This window comes from Podarcis muralis, chromosome 18 (assembly GCF_964188315.1).
Source record: "Podarcis muralis chromosome 18, rPodMur119.hap1.1, whole genome shotgun sequence".
Taxonomy (NCBI): domain Eukaryota; kingdom Metazoa; phylum Chordata; class Lepidosauria; order Squamata; family Lacertidae; genus Podarcis; species Podarcis muralis.
This window is the reverse complement of record NC_135672.1, coordinates 2927099-2952363: the sequence shown is the minus strand read 5'-3', so window position 1 is coordinate 2952363 and position 25265 is coordinate 2927099. Positions and strand designations below refer to the sequence as shown.

Genomic DNA, 25265 nt, shown 5'->3' with positions numbered 1-25265 from the left:
GGCCAGTGTTAAGACTTGCTCAAAGTGAACTTACGGAAATCAATGCATGTGACTAATCTAGGTCCGTTCTGCTCTGAGAAAGCCTTCGCTGGAGACAATCTTAAGAGGTCAGGCTGAGACTGTGGACGGGAGCTGCTGGGCCGTATAGGAAACTGAGATATGAAAGCTAGGAGCTAAATGGCACCTTAAACCTAGGTTATGGGTGCAACAACGGAATGTCTAGGCACTTTTTAAATAACAAGAATACGAAGCTGAAAATTAATGAACTGCAGCTAAAAACTTATGTTCATTTTTTTCACATGCTCTAGACCTTCCCCTGCCCACCCCGATATTCTTAAGAGGGTCTCCTCCAGTCTTCAGAGAGTGGCTGGAAGTGGGGAGGCAGAAAAAGGGTCCTCCTTTCTTTCCACTGCAGTTTTAATCTGAAATCTTAGGCTCAGTACTGCACTGCTCTCAGAAACTGCTCGCGCTAATGAAATTCTGTCGCAAAACGCGTCTAGAACAATGGGAGTTTCAAACACGGGTGCTGGGGATGGCCGATGCGACGAGCATCACGTTTGTTTAATTCTGGGATTCTGCAGGGTGCAGAGCAAGTATTTGTGGTGCTAAGCGGAAGACAACTGTTTGATTTTGGGACGATTGTCGTGTGTAAAATGGAGATTTGGTTTTTCAGCCTTCCATGAACGGGGTGTTTCTCCGGAACAGAAGCTGCCTTGCAGACATGACTGGATTTTGCACGGCTTGGGGGGCGGGCGAAGTTCTCCCTCTCTGCCCTGGCCCCAAATCGTACTCTGTTCCACCCCAAAGTTAAGGGAAAAAAGGAGCACGGAAGCAATGCTGTTAGATATAGTATTTATTATATATATAATATATATAATATATACATACTTTTTTGTACATTAAATAGAATGAACTCTACTCTTCATTCCTGGTATAGTTTGGTGTGATTCTTCTCTCTTTCTCAACCCCTCAATCCTTTCTGCCTGACGACTACAACGTAAAAACCCTAACGTCCAGTTACCTACAAGCACTCCCTTGCCAAGCAAAGGTGGGTGGGCGGGCAGCGAATGATCCCACCAACATATTGCACATGAATGGGGGTCGGGGGGGGGGATACCACCACTATGCTTGTTGTCGGCCAACCCACCCTCCACCCCGAAACTACTTACACGTCACCCATCTAAGGGGTTCTCCCTTCCCTGGCTTTAGGGTAGAGCACAGCAGCCAAAGGTGATTTTAACTGCAAAATCAGAGCATCTCACAGGCGCTCCTGGGCTCCAGTCTCGAAAAAGGAAGCTGCTTGCTTAAGGGTGTGCCTGCCTACTGCACTTTGCACCTCATGGCAGAACTAAAAAAATAAAAATTAAGATTCCCAAGGTCCTTGGCTCCTGCCTGCTCCCAGGGACCATGTGGCAGGACAGTGAGGTCATAGGGGCAGCGTTTCCTTAGGTCCAGCCGTGCTACCCCTGACCTTCCAGCCTCGGAATTCCCCTTGCTATTGCTAGATCACCTGAGTACAAAGGCACTCAAAGTTTGGAGCCAGCTGCGTTCTACGGTGCTTCCTATTCCCAGCTAGCGTGCACACACATACACCCCACAATTTAAGGGGTACAGCTCTGCTCCAGAAAGGGATGGGCAAAGACTCCTGGGAAGCGGGTCCTTTTTTGGGAGGGCTGCCCCCTGCCCCCCACCCCACTCTCTTCTTTAGGTTTCCAGGAACTTAGGTGGCATTTTTTGACGCACGCACGTGCACACTCTTCAAAACGCATCCTGCTTACGAGATTAAGGCACTGGGCTGGGAAACTTTTTAGGGTGGGGGAGTGGAGAATAATCCTAAATTGCCACGCTGCATAAAACAAGAACTGAGTTCACCTGTCAACATCTGTGCAAGGGCATAAGAGAGAGGGAGCTGCGAGGGTTCTTACCAAATGACAGCTTAAAAAAAAAACACCACCCAATTTTTAAAGCACCCAAAAAGCCCCCTCATTTAAGAAAGGGTTTTGAGAGCCACCCAGTCCTCTCTCATCAAGGCCATGTCAGACTGAAAATCAAAAGCTGCTCCCTCTCGCAGCCGCTAAGGATGCACCGTTAAGATGCAACTTGCTAGAACCTTGGAGCTCTGGGAACAAAATAACTGCTGGGCTTTCCTATGTAGAGGTTAAAAAAAGAGGTGGGGGGACGACGACACACAGTCCAGCGACCAGGCAAGCCACTACAAAGTCAGCCAAACCTGGGGGGGGGGGCGCCTTTCTGAGAACCCCCTTCCCCAGTGGCCAAAAAGGGCTTCCTTGGCGAGAGAGAGATAGAATCCACCTCCAGATCTTCCCCTTCACGTTAATTTTTAAAAGCGCCCTTCTAACAAGAAAGATCTATTGCTGTTTTACACGGAAAGAGGCTGCGTATATGCATCTATAAACGCGGCTTCTTTCAGAGTAAAATGCAGTCTGTCCCCCATGCTAAAAAGGAAAAAAGGAAAGGAAAAAGCCAGGCAGACGTTTCTATGACTCCAGCGCTTCTGGGGTGACAGATCTTCGAGAGCGGTGGCTGCCAGGAACCCCAGATTTAAAGGGGGTTCGTCTCAGGGCCCCCTTCCGCACAAGGGTCTCAAGTCCTTCTCCAGCAGCCACCCGTTTCTGCCCCTCCCCGGACGCAGAGTTCGCCATGATACCCGTTTCGTTCGCCTCCCCAGCGCCCCCTCCTGACAAAAGCAGAGAAGCACACGCAGAAAAACAGCAGTAATTCCAGGGCAAAATTAAGTCCACATCTCCGGCAGACACCAAAGGCGGAGGGGCGAGGAGTCCCATGATTTGAAAAAAGCTTGGTTGGGTGGGGGGCAGAGAGACTGGGAGGGGGGCTGTGGCTCCGTACGCCCAACAGGAAGGAACCAGAGGACTCTCTTCAGATGTGGGGGGCTAACTGGCTGTGGGTGTGAGCCCCTGGTTTTTTTATTCACATTTTTTCCTTCCTTTCCTGGGTTTGGCGGAAGAAGGGGTGGGAGAGAGAGAGAAAGGGAGGGGGGCAGGTTCTCTCCCTCTCCCTCTGGCCTTTCAAGCTCTGCACCTCCTCAATGGAGGAATTGCAGCTGAGCCCAGGGAGAATGGACGGTCGAACTGAGAAGCATCCTGTCCGCCAGGAAGCTCAGGAGAGGCGACGGGAATCTGGGCCTGCATCACCCCCACTGTCCAAAGGCGCCGGCACCGAGGAGTCCGCCTGCACGAGTCCCTCCTCGGAGGCCTCGCTTGGGGCCCCGCTTGCAGCAGAGTCGAGTGGACAGCGGCCTGCGAGGCAGTCTGTGTCCGGGGGTTTGCCGCGGCCGGCTGAGCTCTCTGGAGGCTGTGGGATGTCCTCGCAGGCTGGACTGAGGGGGGTGGCGGCAGCAGCAGCAGAAGAGGCCGATCCGCCTGGTGAGGGAACCCCAGCGGTGGACGTGACCTCGATGGCAATGGACCCTACAGGAGCCTCTGCGCGGTCGCTGCTGACCAGAAGGCGGGTCATGACGCTCGAGGCAGACGCCACGTCCTGGAGGTCCCCGCTGGGCCCGGCGGCTTCTGGCGCGACGCTGGGGTCCAGGAGGGAGCCGCTCAGGTTGGACATGAAGGAGGCCTCTGCGATGACGGCGGTCTCCGCCACCCAGTTGAAGTTGTCGCCCAGGGAGGCCACCGTGGCGGCTACGACAGCTGCTGTGTGGGCATCCTCGGGGGCCAGGGGGCCGTCCCCAGCGGGGCCCCCATCCAGGTGGGGCCGCGGGCCGGCCGGGTCAGCGGGGGCAACGGTGTTGTTGTTGTTGAGGTTGTCCTGCAGGGTGGTCTGGGCCCCTCCCTGCTGGTTCTGGAGCAACATCTCCTGGATCCGGATTTGCTGCAGGATGGCCGGCAGCTCGTAGTGGTGGAAAAAGTAGATCATGGAATGCTGTGGGGAAGGCAAGGGGCAGAGGGGGTGAGCTGGGGGGGGGGGCAGAGACGGCTGACATCCGCACTGGCCAAGCCTTCTGAATCCTGGCCCATTCCGCTGCCTGCCCCCCCCCCCCCGAGCGAAACTGGGTGTTTTTAAAAGACACCTTACCCACCGAAATAACCCAGGCCTAGCTCTGAAGAATGCAGAATTCTGTACCCTTTTTTTTTTGAACTTTTTTATTGACGTTTTCACAACACAGTAAAAGGAACTAACCGAACTCCATCTGGAGGTAGCCCTGTTCATCATGGTTGATGTTGCATTGTGTTTTTAATATTTTGTTGGGAGCCACCCAAAGTGGCTGGCGCAACCTAGTCAAATGGACAGCACATGAATAATAAAATTATGATGATGAAACATTTTTATGGAACAGCCCTTCAGATATTTGAAGATGGGTCTCGTTTCACCCCTCTGTCTAGGCTCCAGATGGCTCCTTAAACTAAGGTTACAGCTGCCGAAAAGGGAACGCCTTGTTGCCATTTTGGGGCCAGATGGCTCAAATTTTTCAACACGACTTTTCGGCTCCTGAAATTTGTTTTATCTGATCGTGCAGATAAAATAGAACGGACAGAATTCCGCAGTGTGTGAAAACAGTCAATATCCAAGGATCTCCAGGCAAACACCTCCAGATGGTGGAGATGTCAGGAGCCATCCTGGTACCCGAGCATCTTCACTCGGTTGCAAGTGGCCAATAGCCAGGTGCAAAATCCGCCTGGGAAATTTTGAATGCTGGTTCCAGGCTAAATGCACCCAGCTCCCTCTACTGTTCCACAAAGTCCTGCTGAGTTCTACATCATCCTGCTTCCTTGCTATGGCTAGTTCTACATCCTGAATGGTTAACCCTGTGGGTTTTCCTGCACTCCAGACATACATGGTGAAATTGCCAACGTACCTGTATGAAAAGCCACGATGTGACCAGTGCCAAGCTGCTGTATTGCCCATTGAAGCGGTAATGGTAGGCATAGAAGGCAAAATGGTACAGGTAGAAAAACCTGGAGAGGAACAGAGACATGGGGGAAAGGGGGTTAAAGCACATATATCAATACTGGACTGCTGCAGCACACGCTCTGTAGGGCTTCAATCACACTTGATCTGAAGCTGCAATTAGTGCAGAATGATGGGTACTGACCTCTTGGATCAGCTGAACTAGCCCTGTTATAGACTCCACATAAAGACCATTTCCACATTTATAAGAACTTGACCTTTTATCATGGCAGCACCTGTGGAACTCCCTGTCTACTGATGCCAGGCAGGTGCCTTCGCTGTGCTCTTTTTGGAGCTTGCTAAAAACATGCCTGTTTAGAAAGGGATTTCTGAACATGCTGTGGAAGGAAGTGAGGGGGGTCCTCATCTGCCTGGGAAGGGAGCCCATCTGGGAGAAGGAAAAATCTGATCCTAAACCTCCGCTGCCTTGAGGAATATATTTGGGAGAAGAAAAGGCTCAGGAATAAACCCTACACAAATCCAGAGCGGAGTTCCTAAAGCAGTTGGATGGTGCCTTGCATGCCTCCTTCCAGCAACTCCTGCAGTCAAGCTGGTGCCAAAGATCTTGCTCTGCTTTCCTTTGGACACCAGCAAGGCTGAAAGGCAGGTCTTGTCGCCTGGGCAGCCCAGGATCTCCAGACACACGGCCCAGGCCTGTGCCCCAGGGAGGTCACATCGGTGTTGCAAACACAGCAGTTTGGCTTCACCCCCAGAGGCGCACTCTGTTGTCTCTGGAGACAGACGGATGCCAACAACCCAGAAAGCTGATGTGTGCTTTAATCCGTTTCTAGTCTATTGGTATTTTAACTTTCTAAAAGTTTTAAGTTATTGTTGCTAGTTCTTTTCTTACAATCGAACAGTGTAAATACAGTGAAATAAATAAATGCGCTGTCTCTCTCTCTCTCTCTCTCTCATCCATTCTCTCTCCTGCCACACAACTGAAAGATGGGAACGGAAACATTGTGGAAGAAGGGTGGGAAGTCAACTGAATAAGGACCATTGGAAACAGACAGGGCTGAGTTCAGTGGTCAGATCTGGCACAGAAGAGAGCCAATGTGGTGCAGCCGCTACTGAGCTGTGAGTGGGGTTAGAAACTCAGAAATAAAAACTAGGCTCCAAATGGCTCCTTAAACCAGGGTTACAGTTGCCGAAACAGAATGCCTAGTTGCCATTTTGGTGCCGGAAAGCTGGAAAATCGTATTTTTCAGTACGACTTTTTGGTTCCTGAAATTCATTCTGATTTTGTCAATAAAATAAAATGGGTCGAATTCCACAGGATGTGTTGCTAGTGTGTGAAAACAGACCAGATCCAGGGATCCCCCAGGCAGGCACCTCCAGATAGTGGAGACATTGGGCACCATCCTGGCACCCAGGCATCTTCACGTGGTCGCAAGTGGACAACAGGCAGGTGCAAAATGTGCCTGGTTCCTGGCTAATTTCGAACGCTGACCGGGAGACCACGCTTCAAGCCCCACACTCGGCGATGAAGCTCACTGCGTGTGACCCTGGGGACCGTCCCTTGCCTCTCATAGAATCTAAGAATTGCAGAGCCGCAACGGACCCCAGGGTCACCTAGCCCAACCCCACCACAATGCAGGAATCGCAACCTATCTCACAGAGCCATTGCATGAATAAAGCAGGGGTGGAAGGAGGGCGTCACAGGCCACCTCAAGCGGGCTGGGAGAAAAGGAGGCCCATAAACACCAGGAACTGGAAGCTCTGTGTGCCCTTACCTCAGCCAATGCCTCTTGCTGGTGTTGGTGTGGCAGCAGATGGCGTCGTACTGGTCTGCCAGCCACACAATGAGGATGATGTAGAAGGCTGTGGTGGTGTCGTTGAAGAACTCGGACATGATCGCCTCCATGCCTGCCGCAGGATGGTGGAGAGGAGGGGAGAGAGAAGGCCAGTAAGTCATCAGGGAGCTCAGCGTCCCAAGAGAGATGTAAGACGAGCCTGCTGGATCAGGCCAAGGGCCCTCCTAGTCCAGCATCCTCTCCTCACAGTGACCAATCGGATGCCCCAGATGAGAATTGGGAGGGTGCTCCACAGGGTGGGCGTCACCACCAAGAAGGCCCTCTGCCTGGTTCCCTGTAGCCTTACTTCTTGCAAGGAGGGAATGAGGGAACTGCCAGAAGGCCCTTGGAGCTGGACCTCAGTGTCTGGGCTGAATGATGGGAAGATGCTCCTTTGGGTCTACAGGGCCGAGGCCGTTTACGCCTTTCAAGGTCAGCAGCAACACTTTGAATTGTGCTCGGAAACATACTAGGAGCCAATGCAGGTCTTTGGGACCAGTGTTATATGGTCCCGGCAGCCGCATTCTGGATTAGTTGTAGTTTCTGAGTCACCTTCAAAGGTAGCCCCACAGAGAGAACATTGCAGTAGTCAAAGTGGGAGATAACCAGAGCATGGACCACTCTGGTCAGACAGGGCGCAGGCAGAGAGGGTCTCAGACGGAGCTGGTAGACAGCCGCCCTGGACGCAGAATTGATCTGCACCTCTATGGACAGCTGTGAGTCAAAAATGACTCCCAGGCTGCATACCTGGTCCTTCAGGGGCACAGTTACCCCATTCAGAACCAGGGAGTCCCCCACACCCACCCGCCCCTGAGGGCCAGAGCGCAACAGCAGCAACTCTCCCCCCTTGTGATTCCCAGGAACTGGTGCTCAGGACCTAAGGTTGCGCTATGACCCGGTTCAGATTCCCACTCAGCCACTGAAGCTGACTGGGTGACCAGGGGCCAGTAGCCTCTGACTCTTTTCCAGCCTAGCCTCCCTCACAGGCCTGCTGGGAGGATAAAACGGGGAGGGGAAAGAATCGTGCCCATCACCTTGATCTCCTTGGGAGGAAAAGGTGGTGCGCAGGATGTAAGAGACAGAATGAACGGGCCTGGTATATCAAAGGCAGTTCCTGACATCCCTGCGAGGCGGTCTCCTTACCCACGAGAGCCAAGATGACGGTCAGCAGCGGGGCTGCCGGGAAGGCAATGGTCATGTTCATCTCCAGCATTTGCAGAAGGTCGACTGTGAGAGGGAGGAGGGGAAAAGATTCAAGAGGAGAGGAGGCAGTCGCGGCCCCAGGGTGGGGGGAGAGGAACCCCTCGAACACAGATGACCCCAGGGTTGGTCTCCAATTAGAAGGAATGCAAAAAGCAGAGGCGAGAGAGAGGCTGCCAAATTTTGTTTAGCACGTCTCGGTCGACAAACTGTGGTTAGTGCTAGCTACAGCTTGGCTTCAAAATATTATTTTTAACTTTGTAAATAAATTAAATTAGCATACCACTGCATCTCTCTCTCTCTCTTTTTAAAAAAGTATCAAAGCAGTTTCAGCAATGAAACCATTAAAAAGTTAAGGTAAAGGTAAAGGGACCCCTGACCATTAGGTCCAGTCGTGACCGACTCTGGGGTTGCAGCGCTCATCTCGCTTTATTGGCCGAGGGAGCCGGCGCACAGCTTCCGGGTCATGTGGCCAGCAGGACTAAGCCGCTTCTGGCGAACCAGAGCAGCGCACGGAAATGCCATTTACCTTCCCGCTGGAGCGGTACCTATTTATCTACTTGCACTTTGACGTGCTTTCGAACTGCTAGGTGGGCAGGAGCTGGGACCGAGCAACGGGAGCTCACCCCGTCGCGGGGATTCGAACCGCCAACCTTCTGATCGGCAAGTCCTAGGCTCTGTGGTTTAACCCACAGCGCCACCCACGTCCCAATTAAAATTAAAAAGTTAGACACCAATTAACCATTCTTCATCGCCTGTATAGGCTGGGCGGAATAGAAAAGTTTTCAGCAGGTGTTTAAAAATTGGCACAGAAGGCACCTGCTAAATCTCTAGTGCAGTGGTTCTCAAACTTTTTTCTCTGAGTCACACTTTCAGAATAAAAATTTGCTCGCACCACACCCATTTTTTTATCAATAAGAAATACACTGGAAAACAAAACAAAAAAACCTAGCAGTGCTTGTTTTATAATATAGAGCACAACTACTTCCTAATATGATCCAGAAAGTGTTACATAAAAACTGTTCAAAATTTATTTGATTGCCCTTGAATCTTCCTGCCACACTTGCCAACCTCTCTTGCAACACCCTTTGACAACCATGCTCTAGTGGGAGGGAGTTCCACAGGACTGGGCCAATTACAACGATAGCTCTGTTTCTTGTTGTTGTCAAACCAGCCTCACCGACTCGGGGAATGACCAGCGATGCTCCTGCAGGTGGTGTCAGTGATCAAGCTGGAATATAAGGGCTCAGGAGGCCCCCGAGGAACCCTGGGCCTAAGTCGTTCAGGGCTTTTAAAATCAATACAAGAACCCTGAACCTGGACTGGCAGTAAAGTGGGCAGCCAGAGCAGCCGCTTCAACAGTGGCCCCACATTCTCTAACTGTTATATACAAGGTCTCCCTCAGGAGGTTGTCGAGGTTTTTAAGCAGAGGTTAGGCTGTCATGGATGCTTTAGCTGAGATTCCTGCATTGGAGGAATGATGACCCTCGGGTTCCCTTCGAACTGCAGACCTTCTGATGCTGACTAATCTGAAGTGGCAAGCCTTCTTTGAACCCTCTACCCAGGGGGTTGGGGAAAGAAGAAAACGGCTGTCTTTGTCCTCCAGCAAACGGACCACTTGGGCTCTCAGAACGCCAGCAAGACCGGGTGAAATAAAGGTAAAGGTACCCCTGCCCGTACGGGCCAGTCTTGACAGACTCTGGGGTTGTGCGCCCATCTCACTCAAGAGGCCGGGGGCCAGCGCTGTCCGGAGACACTTCCGGGTCACGTGGCCAGCATGACATCGCTGCTCTGGCGAGCCAGAGCTGCACACGGAAACGCCGTTTACCTTCCCGCTAGTAAGCGGTCCCTATTTATCTACTTGCACCCGGGGGTGCTTTCGAACTGCTAGGTTGGCAGGCGAAATACCGGGTGAAATACTTACCGATAAAAACGAAGATCTGGTGGTGCGAGTATCGCAGAAGCATGGAGACAGACAGAGTCTGGAAAAGAGAAGGGGTGGGCAAGTGTTAGAGCCCCAGGCTCCCTATGAATGCAGGGCAGTGTCACCCCCCCCCCAAACCAACCAAAATTCTAATAGTTGCAGACACCTGCCCTTTTGCCTGAATTAAATACCGAAGGCACTGTACACATGAGCTCCCAAATAATTAGCTTTTAATAATCTTATCTCCAGTGCTATTTAATAGTCAGTGCTTATTTAATCATCTCCTTCCTTGGAGGTTTCTAAGCAGAAGTTGGAGGGCCATCTGTCATGGATGCTTGAGCTGCGATTCCTGCCTTGCAGGGGGCTGGACTAGATGACCCTCGGGGTCCCCTTCCGACTCTGTGATCCAGGGGTGGCTCAACTAGGAGACTAATGAAGCTTAAGCTTCAGGGCCTCCAATTCCAGAGGGACCCCAGAAGCAAATTTAGTCCACACTGCCTAAAATCTTTGAGTTGCACAACTCAAATTAATTAATTTGTTGTTGTATATACAGTGGTACCTCTGGTTACGTACTTAATTCATTCAGGAGGTCTGTTCTTAACCTGAAACTGTTCTTAACCTGAAGCACCACTTCAGTTAATGGGGCCTCCCGCTGCTGCCACACCGCCGCTGTGTGATTTCTGTTCTCATCCTGAAGCAAAGTTCTTAACCTGAGGTACTATTTCTGGGTTAGCAGAGTCTGTAACCTGAAGCATATGTAACCCGAGGTACCACTGTACAGTATTTCAACAATCCCAAAGTTTGAATGTCAGTAGTGCTGATGTTTTAAAGGTGTGGTGATCTGTCATGGAACAACCCTCTCCCCTTGAAGAAGATGATTTCAGTAATAATCCAGACCTCATTGCTGGTTGTGAAGGCCTCTGAGCTGCATCCCTCAATATCACCCAGCCAGGAACTTCACTGGGTTCTCAGTCAATTATTTTAACCACAGACCAGTCAGGGAACTTTGGCTGGCTCCTTCATTATACACCTTTAGGCACCAGGTGAAGTTGTTCGTCTTGGGCTGATATTTTTATTATTATTATTATTATTATTATTATTATTATTATTATTATTATTATTATTCTGTCCATCTGACTGGGTTGTCCCAGTCACTCTGGGCAGCTCCCAGCAGAATAAAACATTAAGCATTGAAAACTTCCCTGAACAGGGCTGCTTTCAGATTTCTTCTGAAAGTCAGATACTTGTTTATTTCCATTATTTCCTTGACATCTGGTGGGAGGGTGTTCCACAGGGTGGGCGCCACCACCGAGAAGGCCCTCTGCCTGGTTCCCTGTAACCTCACTTCTCTCAGGGAGGGAACTGCCAAAAAGCCCTCAGAGCTGGACCTCTGTGTCCGGGCTGGACAATGGGGGTGGAGACGCTCCTTCAGGTCTAAAGGCCTGAGGCCGTTAAAAGGGTATTCACATCCAATATCCTTTTAAATGTGTTGTGGGAGGGGGGGTTATTGATTTGTTGTTGCTCTTATTTTTATTATTTTTATTTTATTATTTTTATTATGTAACACTGGTCTTGAAAGACCTACATTGGCTCCCAGTACGTTTCCAAGCACAATTCAAAGTGTTGGTGCTGACCTTTAAAGCCCTAAACGGCCTCGGTCCAGTATACCTGAAGGAGCGTCTCCACCCCCATCCTTTTACCCGGACGCTGAGGTCCAGCGCCGAGGGCCTTCTGGCGGTTCCCTTACTGCGAGAAGCCAAGTTACAGGGAACCAGGCAGAGGGCCTTCTCGGTGGTGGCGCCCTCCCTGTGGAACGCCCTCCCACCAGATGTCAAAGAGAACAACAACTACCAGACTTTTAGAAGACATCTGAAGGCAGCCCTGCTTAGGGAAGCTTTTAATGTTTGATGCATTATGATATTTTAATATTTTTTTGGAAGCTGCCCAGAGTGGCTGGGGAAGCCCAGCCAGATGGGCGGGGTATAAATAATAAATTATTATTATTATTATTTTGCAATTTTATGTTGTGGACTGCCCCGAGATTTAAGGGTGAATGGTGGGATACAAATTTAATTGAAAATATAATAATAATAATAATAATAATAATAATAATAATAATAATAATAATGATGTGTGCCTCAGGCACTCTCCTGGGACTGAAAAGCAGCCCACGAGCTGACACAGAATACTCACGAATATGACCATGATGACGAATGCTGCCAGGTACGAGGTCCGCGCCATCCACATGCTGATGAATCGGTAGTGTTCCCCAGATACCACGTTGCGGAGGAATCCTGAGCAAGGACAGAAGGGAAGGGAAGGCAGCAGTGGTGGGGATGGACAGGAGGAAAAAACAAGGACATTTCAGCAACAAAGGTCTCCCAAAGTGGACTTAGTCCAATTAGTTGGCTCTGGCACCATCTAGTGTTGGACTTGCCGCCTTCTGCCCCACCAGAGATTGCAACAGCCCAGCCCAGATCTGTAACTGAGTGAGCACAGAGACCAATTATATACATATGCTAAACCTTTGTTCTCTTCGTTTTCAGCCAAGGCTTTCACGCTGGACATGAGGATGTCGTCGTAGCCGAGGAACTCGTCCAGGAGCAGGCGGCTGAACCGGTCTCCAAAGCACTGGTCACGAGTGGGGTCTGGGATGGAGAAGATGGAGAAGAGGGTTTGTGAAAACAGGCGGAAAGAAAACTGGCTGTGCTGACAGCAGCAGGAAGAAGCAAGTCGAGGGGTGTTTGTGCATTTCACGGGACGCTCAGAAACATTCCAACTCCTGGAGGGGAAGGAGTGGGCGTTTTGCGATTTGGGAGGGAGGCACCATGGCACAGGGGAAAGAAAAAGCTGGGGCCAAGTAGTGGCCAACGCAGGCCTAAAAGCAACAAGGAGCAATCCCGGGTTCTAATCTTGCCACCACCCCTTTAAGTTCACTAGGTGAATCAACCTTTCAGTGTGGCAGAACAGGAAAGGGAATCTTTGTACGAGTTAACGCTTCATTATCCCCTTTGCGGAACCTTTGTACTTTTGTCCTTACAGGCTGTGACACTTAATGATTTAAATTGTTGATTAGGTTTGCAGCTATTTTTTTTCCATTAACAAATTATATAGATCGATAGAGATAATAATAATAATAACAACATTTGTACCCTGCTGCTCAACCTCCCCCGCCCCAACCAGGCACAGCAAATGAACAAAGCTCCACCCTCAGTTGAAGAGAAAAGCAAACCTTCTTACCCAGCGTCACCACCATGACCGGGATGCTGAGGCGCTGGCGGGTGCTGTGCGACAAGCGAAGGAACCCGTATTCAAAGGAGTATTCCACGATGTACTCTTCCTGGGGCCAGACTGGAAGGATTTTTTTAAAAAACAGAAAATGGTATTTTTGAAAAGGCCAAGAGGATGGAAACCCAGAGGTGCACCCAGGGGTACTGCCTCAGCCTAGTTCACCACAGCACGCCCATCGATTAAAAGAAGCCTCGCTGGGTGCTCCAAGGAGCTGGGGGAAGTTCCGAAAAGGACAGGAAAAATGACTCTGCTCTGAGGAAAGCTTGCAGTGTTTGGATGTTCTTACTTAAGGAAATAAGAGGCGACATGCTAGAAGCCTGTAAAATTAATGCAGGGCATGGAAAAAGAGAAAAATTTTCCTCCCTCTCTCATAACATTAGGAGTTGTGGACGTCCAATGAAACTGAACGTTGAGAGATTCAGGACACTGTCCCGCCCCCCCCCCCAATTTTTACTGAATTTCCATTTTTTTGCAAATTGACTTTAAATCAAATGCTTACATTCGTTTCCTGATAGACTTCCCACTTACACCTCCCGTGTTTTTGTATACATCAAACTCTTGCCTATTGCAAAAATGCCTCTAGTACAATTACGTTATCATTTTCCTTCTCTTGCTGCTTTCCTGTCTGCAATTTAACTTGTTTGTAGTGCTTTTCCAAATAGTCCCCACCCCCCAATGCCTCCATTGGGGGGTGGGGACTATTTGGAAAAGCACTACAAACAAGTTAAATTGCAGACTTAAATTGCAGTGTGCATCTTTTCCACCTCTTAATACTGCTGCCTGCCCCTCTCCATGGCATTAAGGTCATTGAGAGCAGGCCAGTTTCAAAGGCTGCATGCTCTGAGAGTGCGCAGGCAGCGGGGCTTTCTCTGCTGTGGCCCCACTCCCTCTCAAAAAGGAACCTCTCCCACACACAAGGAGAGGAGGCAAACACCGAAAGAAAAGGAAAGTGGCAGGTGCAAAGGGAAGGGTGTGGCAAAGGTGAGGAGTGGGAAGGAGGGTTATTTAAAGGGTCTGCAATGTCGTCTCTTTACCTGCTTTGGCTAGCATCTCAAACTGGGACACCGTCTCGCTGAGGGGCTGCATACCTTTAGACGCCGGCTCGCCGCTGAAGGAGAACTCTTGGCTCTCGTTGGGGGCTGGCACCTTGGCGCCGCCCAGGCGGGAGGGCTTGAGGAAGACCTTGGGCTCGATATCCAGCTCAAACTGGGATCAGCGGAAACAGAGGAGAAGAGTTCAGGGAAACGCAGAAGCTGCCTTCTACCAAACATCAGATCCACTGGTCCTTCTAACTCAGCGATTTCCAAAGTGGGCATTGCCTGGGGGGATGCTAAGGGGCAGGGGGGCAGCGGGGGGGGGGGGGCAGCGGGAGGTGTAAATGACCACCAGACTCTGAAAAGCTGGCATCACTGGATCAAGTTCATCCATTGTGTTTAATTAATTCAGCTAAATAATAGAACTGGGCAATATATTGATGTACTGTATTGTCCAAAACTGGTCTGAAGTCCCAATCATGATGTTGGTTGCATAGTTTTTCACCTGGCAATATATCATGAATCATAAGGGGGGGGGGGCTATGCAAAAATTAAAACGTGAAGCCAGCCAATGCCTCTACCTAGCTCCATCCTCATTTCGGACACTGTGATATATCAGTAGATCACAATGTTTAGCTGGTGATACATCACAATGTTGAAACCAGGTATCGCCCAGTCCTATTAAATAGCTTAAACAGGATTTTGGGGGGGGGGGGGAATGTGCAATTAACTGTGACTGTTTTGAATTTTAGGGCTTTTTATAGGGTAGGGTAAGGGATGCGGGTGGCGCTGTGGGATAAATCACAGAGTCTAGGGCTTGCCGATCAGAAGGTTGCGGTTCGAATCCCCGTGACGGGGTGAGCTCCCGTTGCTCGGTCCCTGCTCCTGCCAACCTAGCAGTTCGAAAGCACGTCAAAGTCCAAGTAGATGAATAGGTACCGCTCCGGCAGGAAGGTAAACGGTGTTTCCGTGCGCTGCTCTGGTTCACCAGAAGTGGCTTAGTCATGCTGGCCACATGACCTGGAAGCTGTACGCCGGCTCCCTCGGCCAGTAAAGCAAGATGAGGGCCGCAACCCCAGAGTCGGCCACGACTGGACCTAATGGTCAGGGGTCCCTTTACCTTTTTATAGGGTAGGGTAGGAGGTACTGAGGATGGAACCAAGGGGGCAGTGACCCAGTATTTTTGGGAACCACCGATCTAACTCATTGGCTTCTATTATTATTATTTGTCCGCCGTAAGGTTGCAGGGCACATGACAGCAATTTAAAAGAAGCAATATCCAAAACCATTAAAACCATTTACAGTCAGAAGAAGAGGGTGAGTCCCGACACACACACACACACACACACACACACACACACGCCTTCATCTCCCCCGGATGCAACGAAGTGTGTCTCTCCCGTTCAGTCTCTGCAGCCACAGCAGGAGCTGCAACTCTCCAACAGGTTGACTTCACCCACTAAAGCCAACCAACCACATACTGTATTTTTCGCCCTATAGGGCACACCGGCCCTTTTGGGGGGGTGGGGAATAAAGGGGGGGGAAATTATTTTTTTTTCCCCCAGGCGCGGGGCTGGGGCGGGGGAAGCCCGAGCTTCCCCCGACCCCAGCCCCCAGAACAGGCTGCTATCCGCAAGCCTAGCGCTCCGCTGCGCTCCCTGGGTTTCGGGCTGCAGGCTGCTGTCTGCAAGCCTTGGGAGCCCGTCGGGAAGTCGCGCCGGGCTCCCAAGGCTTGTGGATAGCTTCCTGAAGCCTAGAGAGCGAGAGGGGTTGGTGCGCACCGACCCCTCTCGCTCTCCAGGCTTCAGCGAAAGCCTGCATTCACCCCATAGGACGCACACACATTTCCCCTTCATTTTTGGAGGGGAAAAAGTGCGTCCTATAGGGCGAAAAATACGGTATACCAGGTGTCAAAGATCATGGCAGCCTGGTGTGTCTGCAGCATAATGAACATTGCTAAGAGCCTAAATAAATGGGAGTAACATCTTGAGGCCCCCACCCTGCCTAACCCTGAATGAGAATGCAGATTCACAGTCACATCTGACCATTTGCTGCATCTGTGGGATCGGCCTCTGTACTTTTGTGCACTATAAGCAACAAGGCATCTCTCTCAGGGGGCGATAAAGAATCTAGTCGTTTATGCTGTGTTTGACAGCTCCTCTCAGGAAGAACATTTGTTGTGCCACAGAGAAATAGTGCATCATTGTTAAGGATCCAAAATTACTCTTATAACACGCAGCAACCTTTAAACAGCCATACGGAGAAGCTAGAGACACACACACAAGCCTCCGCAGCCTCCTGCCAACCTCCCCCAAGGCAAAATAATCTCTAAACAGAGAAATGAAATAGTCCCCCAGCCCTGAAAGGCGAGATGAGGTCTAATACGAAGAACTGCGGTGGCAGACAGCAAATGGTAGCTTTCAGCTAGTTTATTTAATCCCCGTTCTGGGTTGCACTCAACGCAAATGGAAATATGTATATATAAAAGAGGAACCATATTGGAGAAAATTAAATGAAATTAAGGAGTAAATTGAGTGAGTTAAATCAGCTGCGTTGCCACCCGGGGACTCCTGGCAATTTGTTCACACAAGGCATTAATTTGGTTTAACAAACCTTTAATGTACTACATGCTGGTTCGATCGCAAGGGAGGAAAGGAAATTAGTGTTTGGTGGGTGGGGAAGAGGACCCGTTAATTATTGCCGGCTCTGTAGGGCTTGGAAGAAATGAAACAAAAACCAAGCCCAGCAGGACCACATAATGTTTTTCTGCACTAGTGAGAAACAGAATCATAGAATCATAGAGTTGGAAGAGACCACAAGGGCCATCGAGTCCAACCCCCTGCCAAGCAGGAAACGCCATCAGAGCACTCCTGACATATGGTTGTCAAGCCTCTGCTTAAAGACCTCCAAAGAAGGAGACTCCACCACACTCCTTGGCAGCAAATTCCACTGTCCAACAGCTCTTACTGTCAGGAAGTTCTTCCTAATGTTTAGGTGGAATCTTCTTTCTTGTAGTTTGGATCCATTGCTCCGTGTCCGCTTCTCTGGAGCAGAAGAAAACAACCTTTCTCCCTCCTCTATGTGACATCCTTTTATATATGACATCCTAAACAGACCTTTCAATGTGGCAGCAGCTGCCCTCTGGAACTCCCGGCCTCTTGATATGAGGCAGGCGCCTTCGCTGTGCTGTTTCAGACACCTGCCAAAAACTTGCATACATTTACTATATGGGCTGCATCCAACAAAGTTCTACTCAAGGGTACACCCACTAAAATTAATAGGCTGTAATGTCACACCTTTTAATTTCAACGAGTCTACTCTGAGTAGGACTAAAGGCAGAGACAAACCCTATATCTTTTTGGAAAGCTGTTTGTTCACAATGTTATTTGGAACCTCTTTATAACATCGAACCATATTTTGCATGACAGTTCCCAAGATCAAGGAGCATGTTTTCGTCCAAGTAGGGATACAAACTGGACCCAATTCTGAATCAAGAATATAGGGCTGAACCTTTCAAAGCTGTACTGATAGATCATCCATTACTTGATGGCTTCCTGGAAGCAACTGTCTAGCTCTGGGACTAGATGGGAGTGAAATCTGACGGGACAGGAGTCTGACGGCTTTAAAAGGCAATGAGCATCTTGGAGGCTGAGTTTTGTCAGAATCAAGTACACACTTCCAGAGTTGGCACAAAATACATTACCTCTAGTAGATGAGCCACCAGAGTCAGTGGAGGGCCGTGAAAATTTGTGCCCAGGGATTTTTAGACTTGTTTACTCATGTACTAACTGAAACCAAAGGGGCGCATGGGTTGCCAAATGTGAAATATACTGGCATTATTTTCAGCTCTCCTGCTCCACTATCTAGGGAAGCAAGAGTCATGATCAGAGTGCAAGGACACATTTTCAGCCAGGCAAAAAATGCTCAAGGAGTGTGCGGAGCAGAGCTGGTGAGGGTGCGTGGTGTTATGTACTGAAGTTCTCACCCTGGGCCAGCAGGGGGATACTGTAGATAGTTATGCAAATGAAGGATCGAAAGTGACGTTCAGTGATTGGATAGTTTTAGAAAGTTGCAACAGTTACATTGTTCTGGAACTCTATATACGCAGGCTGACTGAGCTCCTCAGTTCAGTTCAGTTCCAGCTTACAAATAAAGAGCTGCTTTGGAAGAATTGCTGTGTCGTCTGATATGTTCGCCCACAACTTAAACTCGTGGCCTAGGGGAAAGTCCCCAACACTAAATAAAGAGACCCAGAATGTCCACACTTAGGGTTTCCCAGCTGCTGGTGTTGCTTACGCAATGCCTTGTAACCGAGGCTGCTCTCAAACAGTTCCTTGGGGCCTCAATTAGCCACTGAGAAGTCCTCTCTCTCAAAAGCATCCAGGTTTCGCATTCCCAGCAGGGAGAACCAGTGATGACGGACCGTACCCAAGAGGATCTCCACAGCAAGGAGATGGGAAATGAATGCAGTGGGTGAGGCAGTCCTCATCCTACAGAATCACAGAACTCTGGAGTTGGAAGAAAACTCTTTAGGCTCACACATCCAACCCCCTGAAATGCAAGAATCAAAGCTAAAGAATCCCTTGCAGGCGGCCGTCCAACCAGTGATAGAAACTGAGACATGGAAGCTAGGAGCTAAAGGCACCTTAAACCTAGGTCACGGGCGCTGAAACCGAGTGTCTAAGCAGGCTTTTTTTTATAACAAGACTACAGAGCTGAAAAGGAATGAACGGCAGCTAAAATCTTATGTTCGTTTTTCACACGTTCTAGTCCTCATCTGAAGACTGCAAAAAGCAACCCCATACTTCCCATGTACCAAGAACAATGGGAGTTTTGAAAGCTGCGTCCAACCTCTGTTTAGAAACTGCTAACGAAGGAGAGAGTCCACCCACTTAGAGATGGTCTGCTCTGCTCCACCCTACCTTGATGGAGCTGTTCTCAAACATCTCCACGCTCATTTCCTCCTCTTCTTCTTCCTCCTCCTCCTCCCCGCCAGCTGCCTCAACCACCATACCGGGGAAGCGGTCGCTCTCGCAGAACTGGAGGAAGATGGGGGCGCGGCTGGAGTTGCGCTGGATCTCCACCCGCAGGATCCCGTCGCGCGGCCACTTGTCTCGGACGTGCTCCAGGCAGTTGATGGGGGAGCGGGAGAAGGCGATGTGGATATACGCCAGGATGAAGAGCACAAACAGGGCCTGGAAGAGGGAGGAGAGAGGCGGAAAAATTAGAAGCAGGAGAAACAGGAATCAAGGACCGCATTCCCTACTTAGAGTAGTGCCACAGGCTAGTTTCTGCACACTCGCACCCGTCTCTCTCTCCTCCATCTGAACAAGCAAGTGGCATTATCAGAGGGTCAACCTTCCTGGGGTCACATGACTGTGCTGGCTGGGGCCAGATGCAAAAGTGGGCGGGGCAATAGAGGCAGATGCCAATAGAGGCAATAGATGGCAAGCTAGTTTCTAGACACACCGACAGGAGCCAGCCAGCAATAAATCACACCCTGCACATTGAAGTTAACCCTTTTTAGAACAGGATCTGCACAGACCTGGTGGAGGGTCAGGCGTAATGGGCACAGGAACTCATGCCCAATAGGACTTGCACCCATGGATCAGTTGCCAAGACTGAAAGTCCCCTCCTCTCCAAGCAATCAGAGACTGCGCCAGAGTGTAGGCAACCTCTCCTCCACCCTTTCATGCCTCTCCTGGTTCTGGGAGACAAGGGGGGAGGGGAGATTGTCGCAGCAGGAGGGGGAGACACCCGTGACTTCACCAGCTGGACTCATAATCTTGGCCTCCCTCCTCTCCTGCTGCAGCTTCCGCCTCTGGTTCCGGACTGCTCTCTGCCACCGACTCTCCCTGCTCACTAAGCCCTGTTGCCCCTTCAGTTTCCGACATCTCCCCCTCCCAGTCTTCTCCCTCTGACCAAGGTTAGAGTTGGTTAGAGTGCAGGGCTGATAACGCCAAGGTTACAGGTTCAATCCCCATAAGGGACAGCGGCATATTTCTGTATTGCAGGGGGTTGGACTAGATGATCCTCAGGGTCCCTTCCAATGCTATGATTCTATGAGAATCACTGTCCCACCACCAATCCCCAGGCTCTGAGCCTTCTTCCTTTGGGGGTTCCTCTGCTGGTACCTCCCACCATCCCTCTGCATCCAACCAATGCCTGACACCCACACACTTACACACCCCACTCTGTCCTATAGAGGCATCAGCAGAGTTCATGGACACATCCCAGACCACACAAAGATGAGAGAAAGTTTTTTGGACACCCCCCCCCCCAAAAAAAGCTGTTGACTGAGAATTTTTGTGGGCTAGTTAGCTTCTGTGTATTGATTTGCAGGGCTGAATGAACAGGAAACTTCCACAAATGTTTACAACAGGGATAGGGACCCCCGGGGCCTCCCAGAAGTCATTGCACTCTAACTCTGGTCATCCTTGAGTCTTGGCCAAGGGGGTTGAGTAGAGCCAAAGGAGTTACAGGACGGTAGACTTTGGCTGACCGTTTGGAGGAGCTTCCAGAGCATGTTCTCTCCCAAGTCATCACCACCCTAAAACTCTGAGGGCAGTGGAACTACCAAGAGGGACCCCTCCAGTGAGAGACCCCTCCTGAGAGTGTCTGAAGGGAAGCGGCCAAAGTCAACTTAGATATTTGGTACCCGAGTCATGAATACTAATATCAGGACCTTGAACTGGACCCAGGAATGAACCGTCAACCAATGCAGCTGTTGTATAACAAGGGTCATGCGAGTCCAAAACGGAAGCCAGCCAGTAAACAGGCAGCTGCATTTGGGATGAGTTGACGTTTTTCAGGTAGTCTTCAAGGGCAGCCCCACACAAAGTGACGTAGCACCTGTCAGGATTTCCTGCCTCAAGCTAGAAGCTTGAATGAATGAGCTACAAGCTCCCCTCTGCAATTCTATGAGCCTGAACTCGCAAAACTGTCCACGCAAGTTGACAGCTCTCAGTAAGTTCTGCTAGGGGGGCTGTTTTTGTGGGGTTAACAGAGAAGAAACTTCCTTTTGCCTGGCCAGACCATCCAAACCCAGAACCGCAACGCATGACAGGCACAGGTTCTCCAGTCAAATGCCTTTATCCAAAGATGCTAGAGATCAAACGAGGAGCGTTTGCAAGCTCTACAACCAAGCTACAGCAGATATCAACATTAGCATTCCTAACACTTCTGCATGTGTGGTTAAGCCACCGAAAAACCCCACCTTCCTATTTCTTAAGAGTTGTGATGTTGGAAGGTACCCCAGGGGTCATCCTGTTAAACCCGCTGCAATGCAGCAGTTCTAAACGGCTAGTTGCCAGTCTTAAAAACTGGGATGGAAAAGCTAGGAGCCAAATGGCTCCTGGGACCTGGGCTGTGGGCGCCAAAACAGAATGTCTAGTCGCCATTTTGGGGGGGTCGGCAACACTTTTTATTTGTTATTTTGATAAGCATGAACTAATACGCAATTCACACGAGACACATTGCTAATATCACGTTTTTATCAGAAATTGTTAACACACGTTAATTTGGTGTTTACAATAAAAATATTGGTACCATACTTCAGTTTTCAAAACACTCTACTCTTTATTATTAAACTCCTTAACATATTGTCTATCTTTAACTTTGACGCTTCAAAGCACATACATTACAGTAATCCTCGAGCATCAGCTGGGCGCAAGAAATGGCACCCAGATTTTTTGAGGTGCTCGCAAATGGATAATATTTTGGCGCAAACTGCACCTGGCGCCCTGCTAATTTCAAACCCTGCTAATCGCCTGTGTCGGTTAAATGTTGCAACCGGCCAACCAGGAAGAATCCTGTAAAAGCTTAAGAGAGGAGTGGGGAGGGAAAGTGTTTCCAACTCAAAATTTATGTGCCACAAATTATTTCCATGTGTCTGTGTGTCTGTGTAAATGTATGTTTGAAGCTGGAAGTATTTAGGATTCAGCAGGTGGAAAGTAAAGGCTCCCTTGATATATAAGGGGGTGGGGAGCCTTTCTCAGACAGAGGAGCACATTGAGAAACCTTCAGGAGGGGCCAGGGACAAAAGTGGACAGAGCAAGAAATGTATTTTTTACTTCGCGTAGACTAGTTCCTACACACCTTCTCTCTGCTCCACCCAGGCAAGGAGGAGGCCTGATCTGAGTTAAAGGTCCCCGCAGCACAACACATTTGATTTTTATTTATCCATTTATTTAATCTATATACCACCCTTCCTCAAAAGATCTCACATAACAAAATACAAGATAATTGAACCAAAACAACAACCCCCACCCCTTCCCACAGATACATTTAGAAGGCTGTAGGATATTAATCAGCCGAAGGCCTAGTTGAAGAGGAATGTTTTCATATGGTGCCTAAAAATATATAGTGGAGGCGCCAGGCAAACCTCCTTGGGGAGAGTATTCCATACACAAGGAGCCACTGCAGAAAAGGCCCTGTTCTCATGTTGCCATCCTCACGTGAAGGAGGTACACAAAGAAGGGAGGGCCTCAGATGTTGAACATAGTCAACCTCCCCCCCCCCCAAAAAAAAACACTTTACCTTGAGAAGTACGAAGAATTCAAATATACGACGGAAGGAAGGTGGGAAGAGGCGGGCGTAGGTGACGGCCATCTTGAAGAAAAGGGCATGGAACAAGCGGTCACGTACGTTGATGAGGGGGTTCTGGTTGAGGTTGCGGACCCCACGGTTGTTTCCGGCAGGGGCCCTACCCCCCACATTATTGTTCATTGGGTGGTGGTGGTGGTTGCCTTGGTTCTCTGACATCCTTTCCCAAGACAGGTGTTAGCTTTCCACGGGCGAATTCAGATTTGGTGGGCAGCCCAACTTTGCTTGGAGAAGAGAAAGTGTTCAGGAAGCAGCCTGAGGGGTCGTCTTGGTAAGGTTTCTCCAGGGGGTGGGGAGAAGCGGCCGAGGGGGAGGTGAAAAAAAAAAAAGAGTCACTCCTTCCCCACAAGCGGGGGAAAAATAAATCCACGCACAGCAGGATAAAGAGAAATTGTCTTTTAAATGGGCTGATGCAAAAGTTTCAGTAACTTTGTAATCCGGTGGGAAATTTTTTTTTGGGGGGGGGGGCACCTCAGATACTTTTGAAAAGTCACCCAAAGAAAGCAAGGGAAGGAGAATGTTAAGCTTCCTAGGTTGCAATTTATATAATGTTGGAAGGTAGCGGGGGGGGGGGGGGCAGACTGAATCTAATGGGACTTTTGGGTCCGAGGGGTGCAACACTAATAGTCCCCAGAAAGAAGAGGAGCTACCCCAAGACAACAGAGCAAAAGGGAGTCGGGGGGGGGGGTCCAAGACGGTAGGGTTCCGAGGGGGGAGGCAGAGAGAGATCCTAAAGAGATCAAGTTGTGGGTTTTCTTAAGGGGGGGGAGAGCTTTCTTTAAATTAGGGAAAGGGGTCAGACAAAGAAGAGACTATGCTAGCAAAATAATTAGGGGGGAATGCCTAAGTTTAAAACACCCCAAGTTGGGCTGGGGAGAGGAAAAGAAAAAGGGGTGGGGGTGCTAAAACCTTTGCTTTAGATGTTGGGGGCTGCCAAATCCCACCGTTGTGGGAAGAGGATCAGGTTGAACGGGGGTGGGGGGAGGAAATGCCAGCCTCAAAAAGGGGAGAAAGAGAAAAGGAGTCTTGAAGCCCCTTCCTTTTTGGGGGGGTTGGCTGGAATGCTAAGCAGACCCCAAAATCGAAGGGTGGGGGTGAAAGATAGATATAAGGAAGATATTAAAGGGAGGAGGAATATGCCTATTTTAAAACACCCCAATCTAAGGGGGGGGAGGAGGAAGATGGATGTGGGGCGATTGCGGGGGGGCCCCCAAACCCCACATATACACCCTTCCCCTTCAGAACTGGGGGGTGGGGGAACAGACACCTTTCCCCCCCCAAAAAAAAGAAATACAAGGGAGGGGGCGAGGGAGGAAGGAGGACTAACTCTCCCCCCAAAAAATGGGCCCACCCCCCCAAAAAAAGAGAGCGCCGCCCCACAGATGTTAATAGGTGTGGGGAGGGGGGGTGACAGGAAACCAGGCTGGGGTGGGAGCGAGGCCCTACGGGGAGGGAGGCTCCAGCTGGGCCGGCTTCTCCCCTCCTTTTCGGGGCGCCTCCTCTGAGGGGGGGCCGGCGAAGGAGCGCCCCGCCGCCGAGCTGCCTCCTCTCAGTCCCCCTTCGCGTCCGCGCCGGCCGCCGCCATCTTGTTTGGTTCTCTTCCCTCCCATCTCCTCTTCCTCCTCCTCCTCCTCGCCCCGCCCACCACGACGGGCGCGGTGACGTCAGCGAGAGGAGGAGAGGGAGAGAGAGAAGCGCCGAGCCGGGAGAATGGGAGGGACGGAGAGGATTCTGGGAAAGCACGCAAGGGACGCAACCCCTCTAGTAGAACGTCATGTCTAAACTGCGGAAGAGGAGGAGGAGGAGCTCCAAAGGGGATGCGGTCAAGATTGAGAGGCTGTAACCCAATGCTTCCGGCTCTGAATTAACATGTGTCCTAGAGGGTGGAGATGAGCTGAGCTTGAGCCTTGACTGATCAATTCATTTATTTTAAAAAGCACTTTTATTTTTCCCTGAATGTGATTGGGTACGTTGGGGGGAAATGTTCAAAAAATGAAATTTTTCTTTTACTTCCTCAACTCACCCACACAATACTTTTCATGAATGCACCTCCACCTGTTGAATTTCTACCTGCGTCGTGAAGAAAGCTATTGCAGATGCCGAAGGAGAACTCCCAATCCCCCTCCCCCGTCATTTGACCTCTTTGATTCCCCAGTACCGATTAATACCGGAAGCTGCGGTCGAAAACCGGAAATGATGTCCCATCGCAGAAGCCCTTTTCCTACCTCTTTGTCCCAAGGTTCACCCGCCCCGTCAGCCTCATTATGAAGACCCCGCCTCCTTTCCCCATCATGCATCGCCAGAGCAATGCCAAGTTTCCTTTTAGGTTTCTCCCATTCTTTTGCTACTTTCCTTTAAAAAACTTCACTCCAGAGGAGAAGAGGCGCAGAATCATTTCCTTTGATTAAAAAAAATGCAAGAAAGAGTCTAATGGGAAATAATGGCTTTCCGTTTGTGGTCACCATAACCTTACAATGTTTCCAG

At 50.0% G+C, this 25265-nt stretch overlaps 1 protein-coding gene across 3 annotated transcripts; it reads right to left on the bottom strand.

Annotated features, from left to right (window-relative positions):
• Positions 1-838: 838 nt before the first annotated feature.
• TMEM259 (transmembrane protein 259) lies at positions 839-24425 on the bottom strand. 3 transcript variants are annotated; one of them, XM_028713396.2, is made up of 11 exons: positions 22716-24425; positions 19100-19372; positions 14178-14349; positions 13093-13203; positions 12378-12500; positions 12046-12146; positions 9853-9910; positions 7872-7955; positions 6669-6801; positions 4844-4943; positions 839-3909 (listed from the first exon to the last, which is right to left on the bottom strand). In XM_028713396.2, exons 1-11 carry the CDS (start codon positions 22938-22940, stop codon positions 3139-3141), a joined length of 2151 nt encoding a protein of 716 aa, XP_028569229.2. In that variant the 5' UTR covers positions 22941-24425; the 3' UTR covers positions 839-3138. The 3 variants fall into 3 exon arrangements, with proteins under 3 accessions (XP_028569229.2, XP_028569230.2, XP_028569231.1); XM_028713397.2 differs by having other exon boundaries at positions 14232-14349; positions 22716-24424; XM_028713398.2 differs by lacking the exons at positions 839-3909; positions 4844-4943 and having other exon boundaries at positions 6665-6801; positions 14232-14349; positions 22716-24422.
• Positions 24426-25265: the final 840 nt, after the last annotated feature.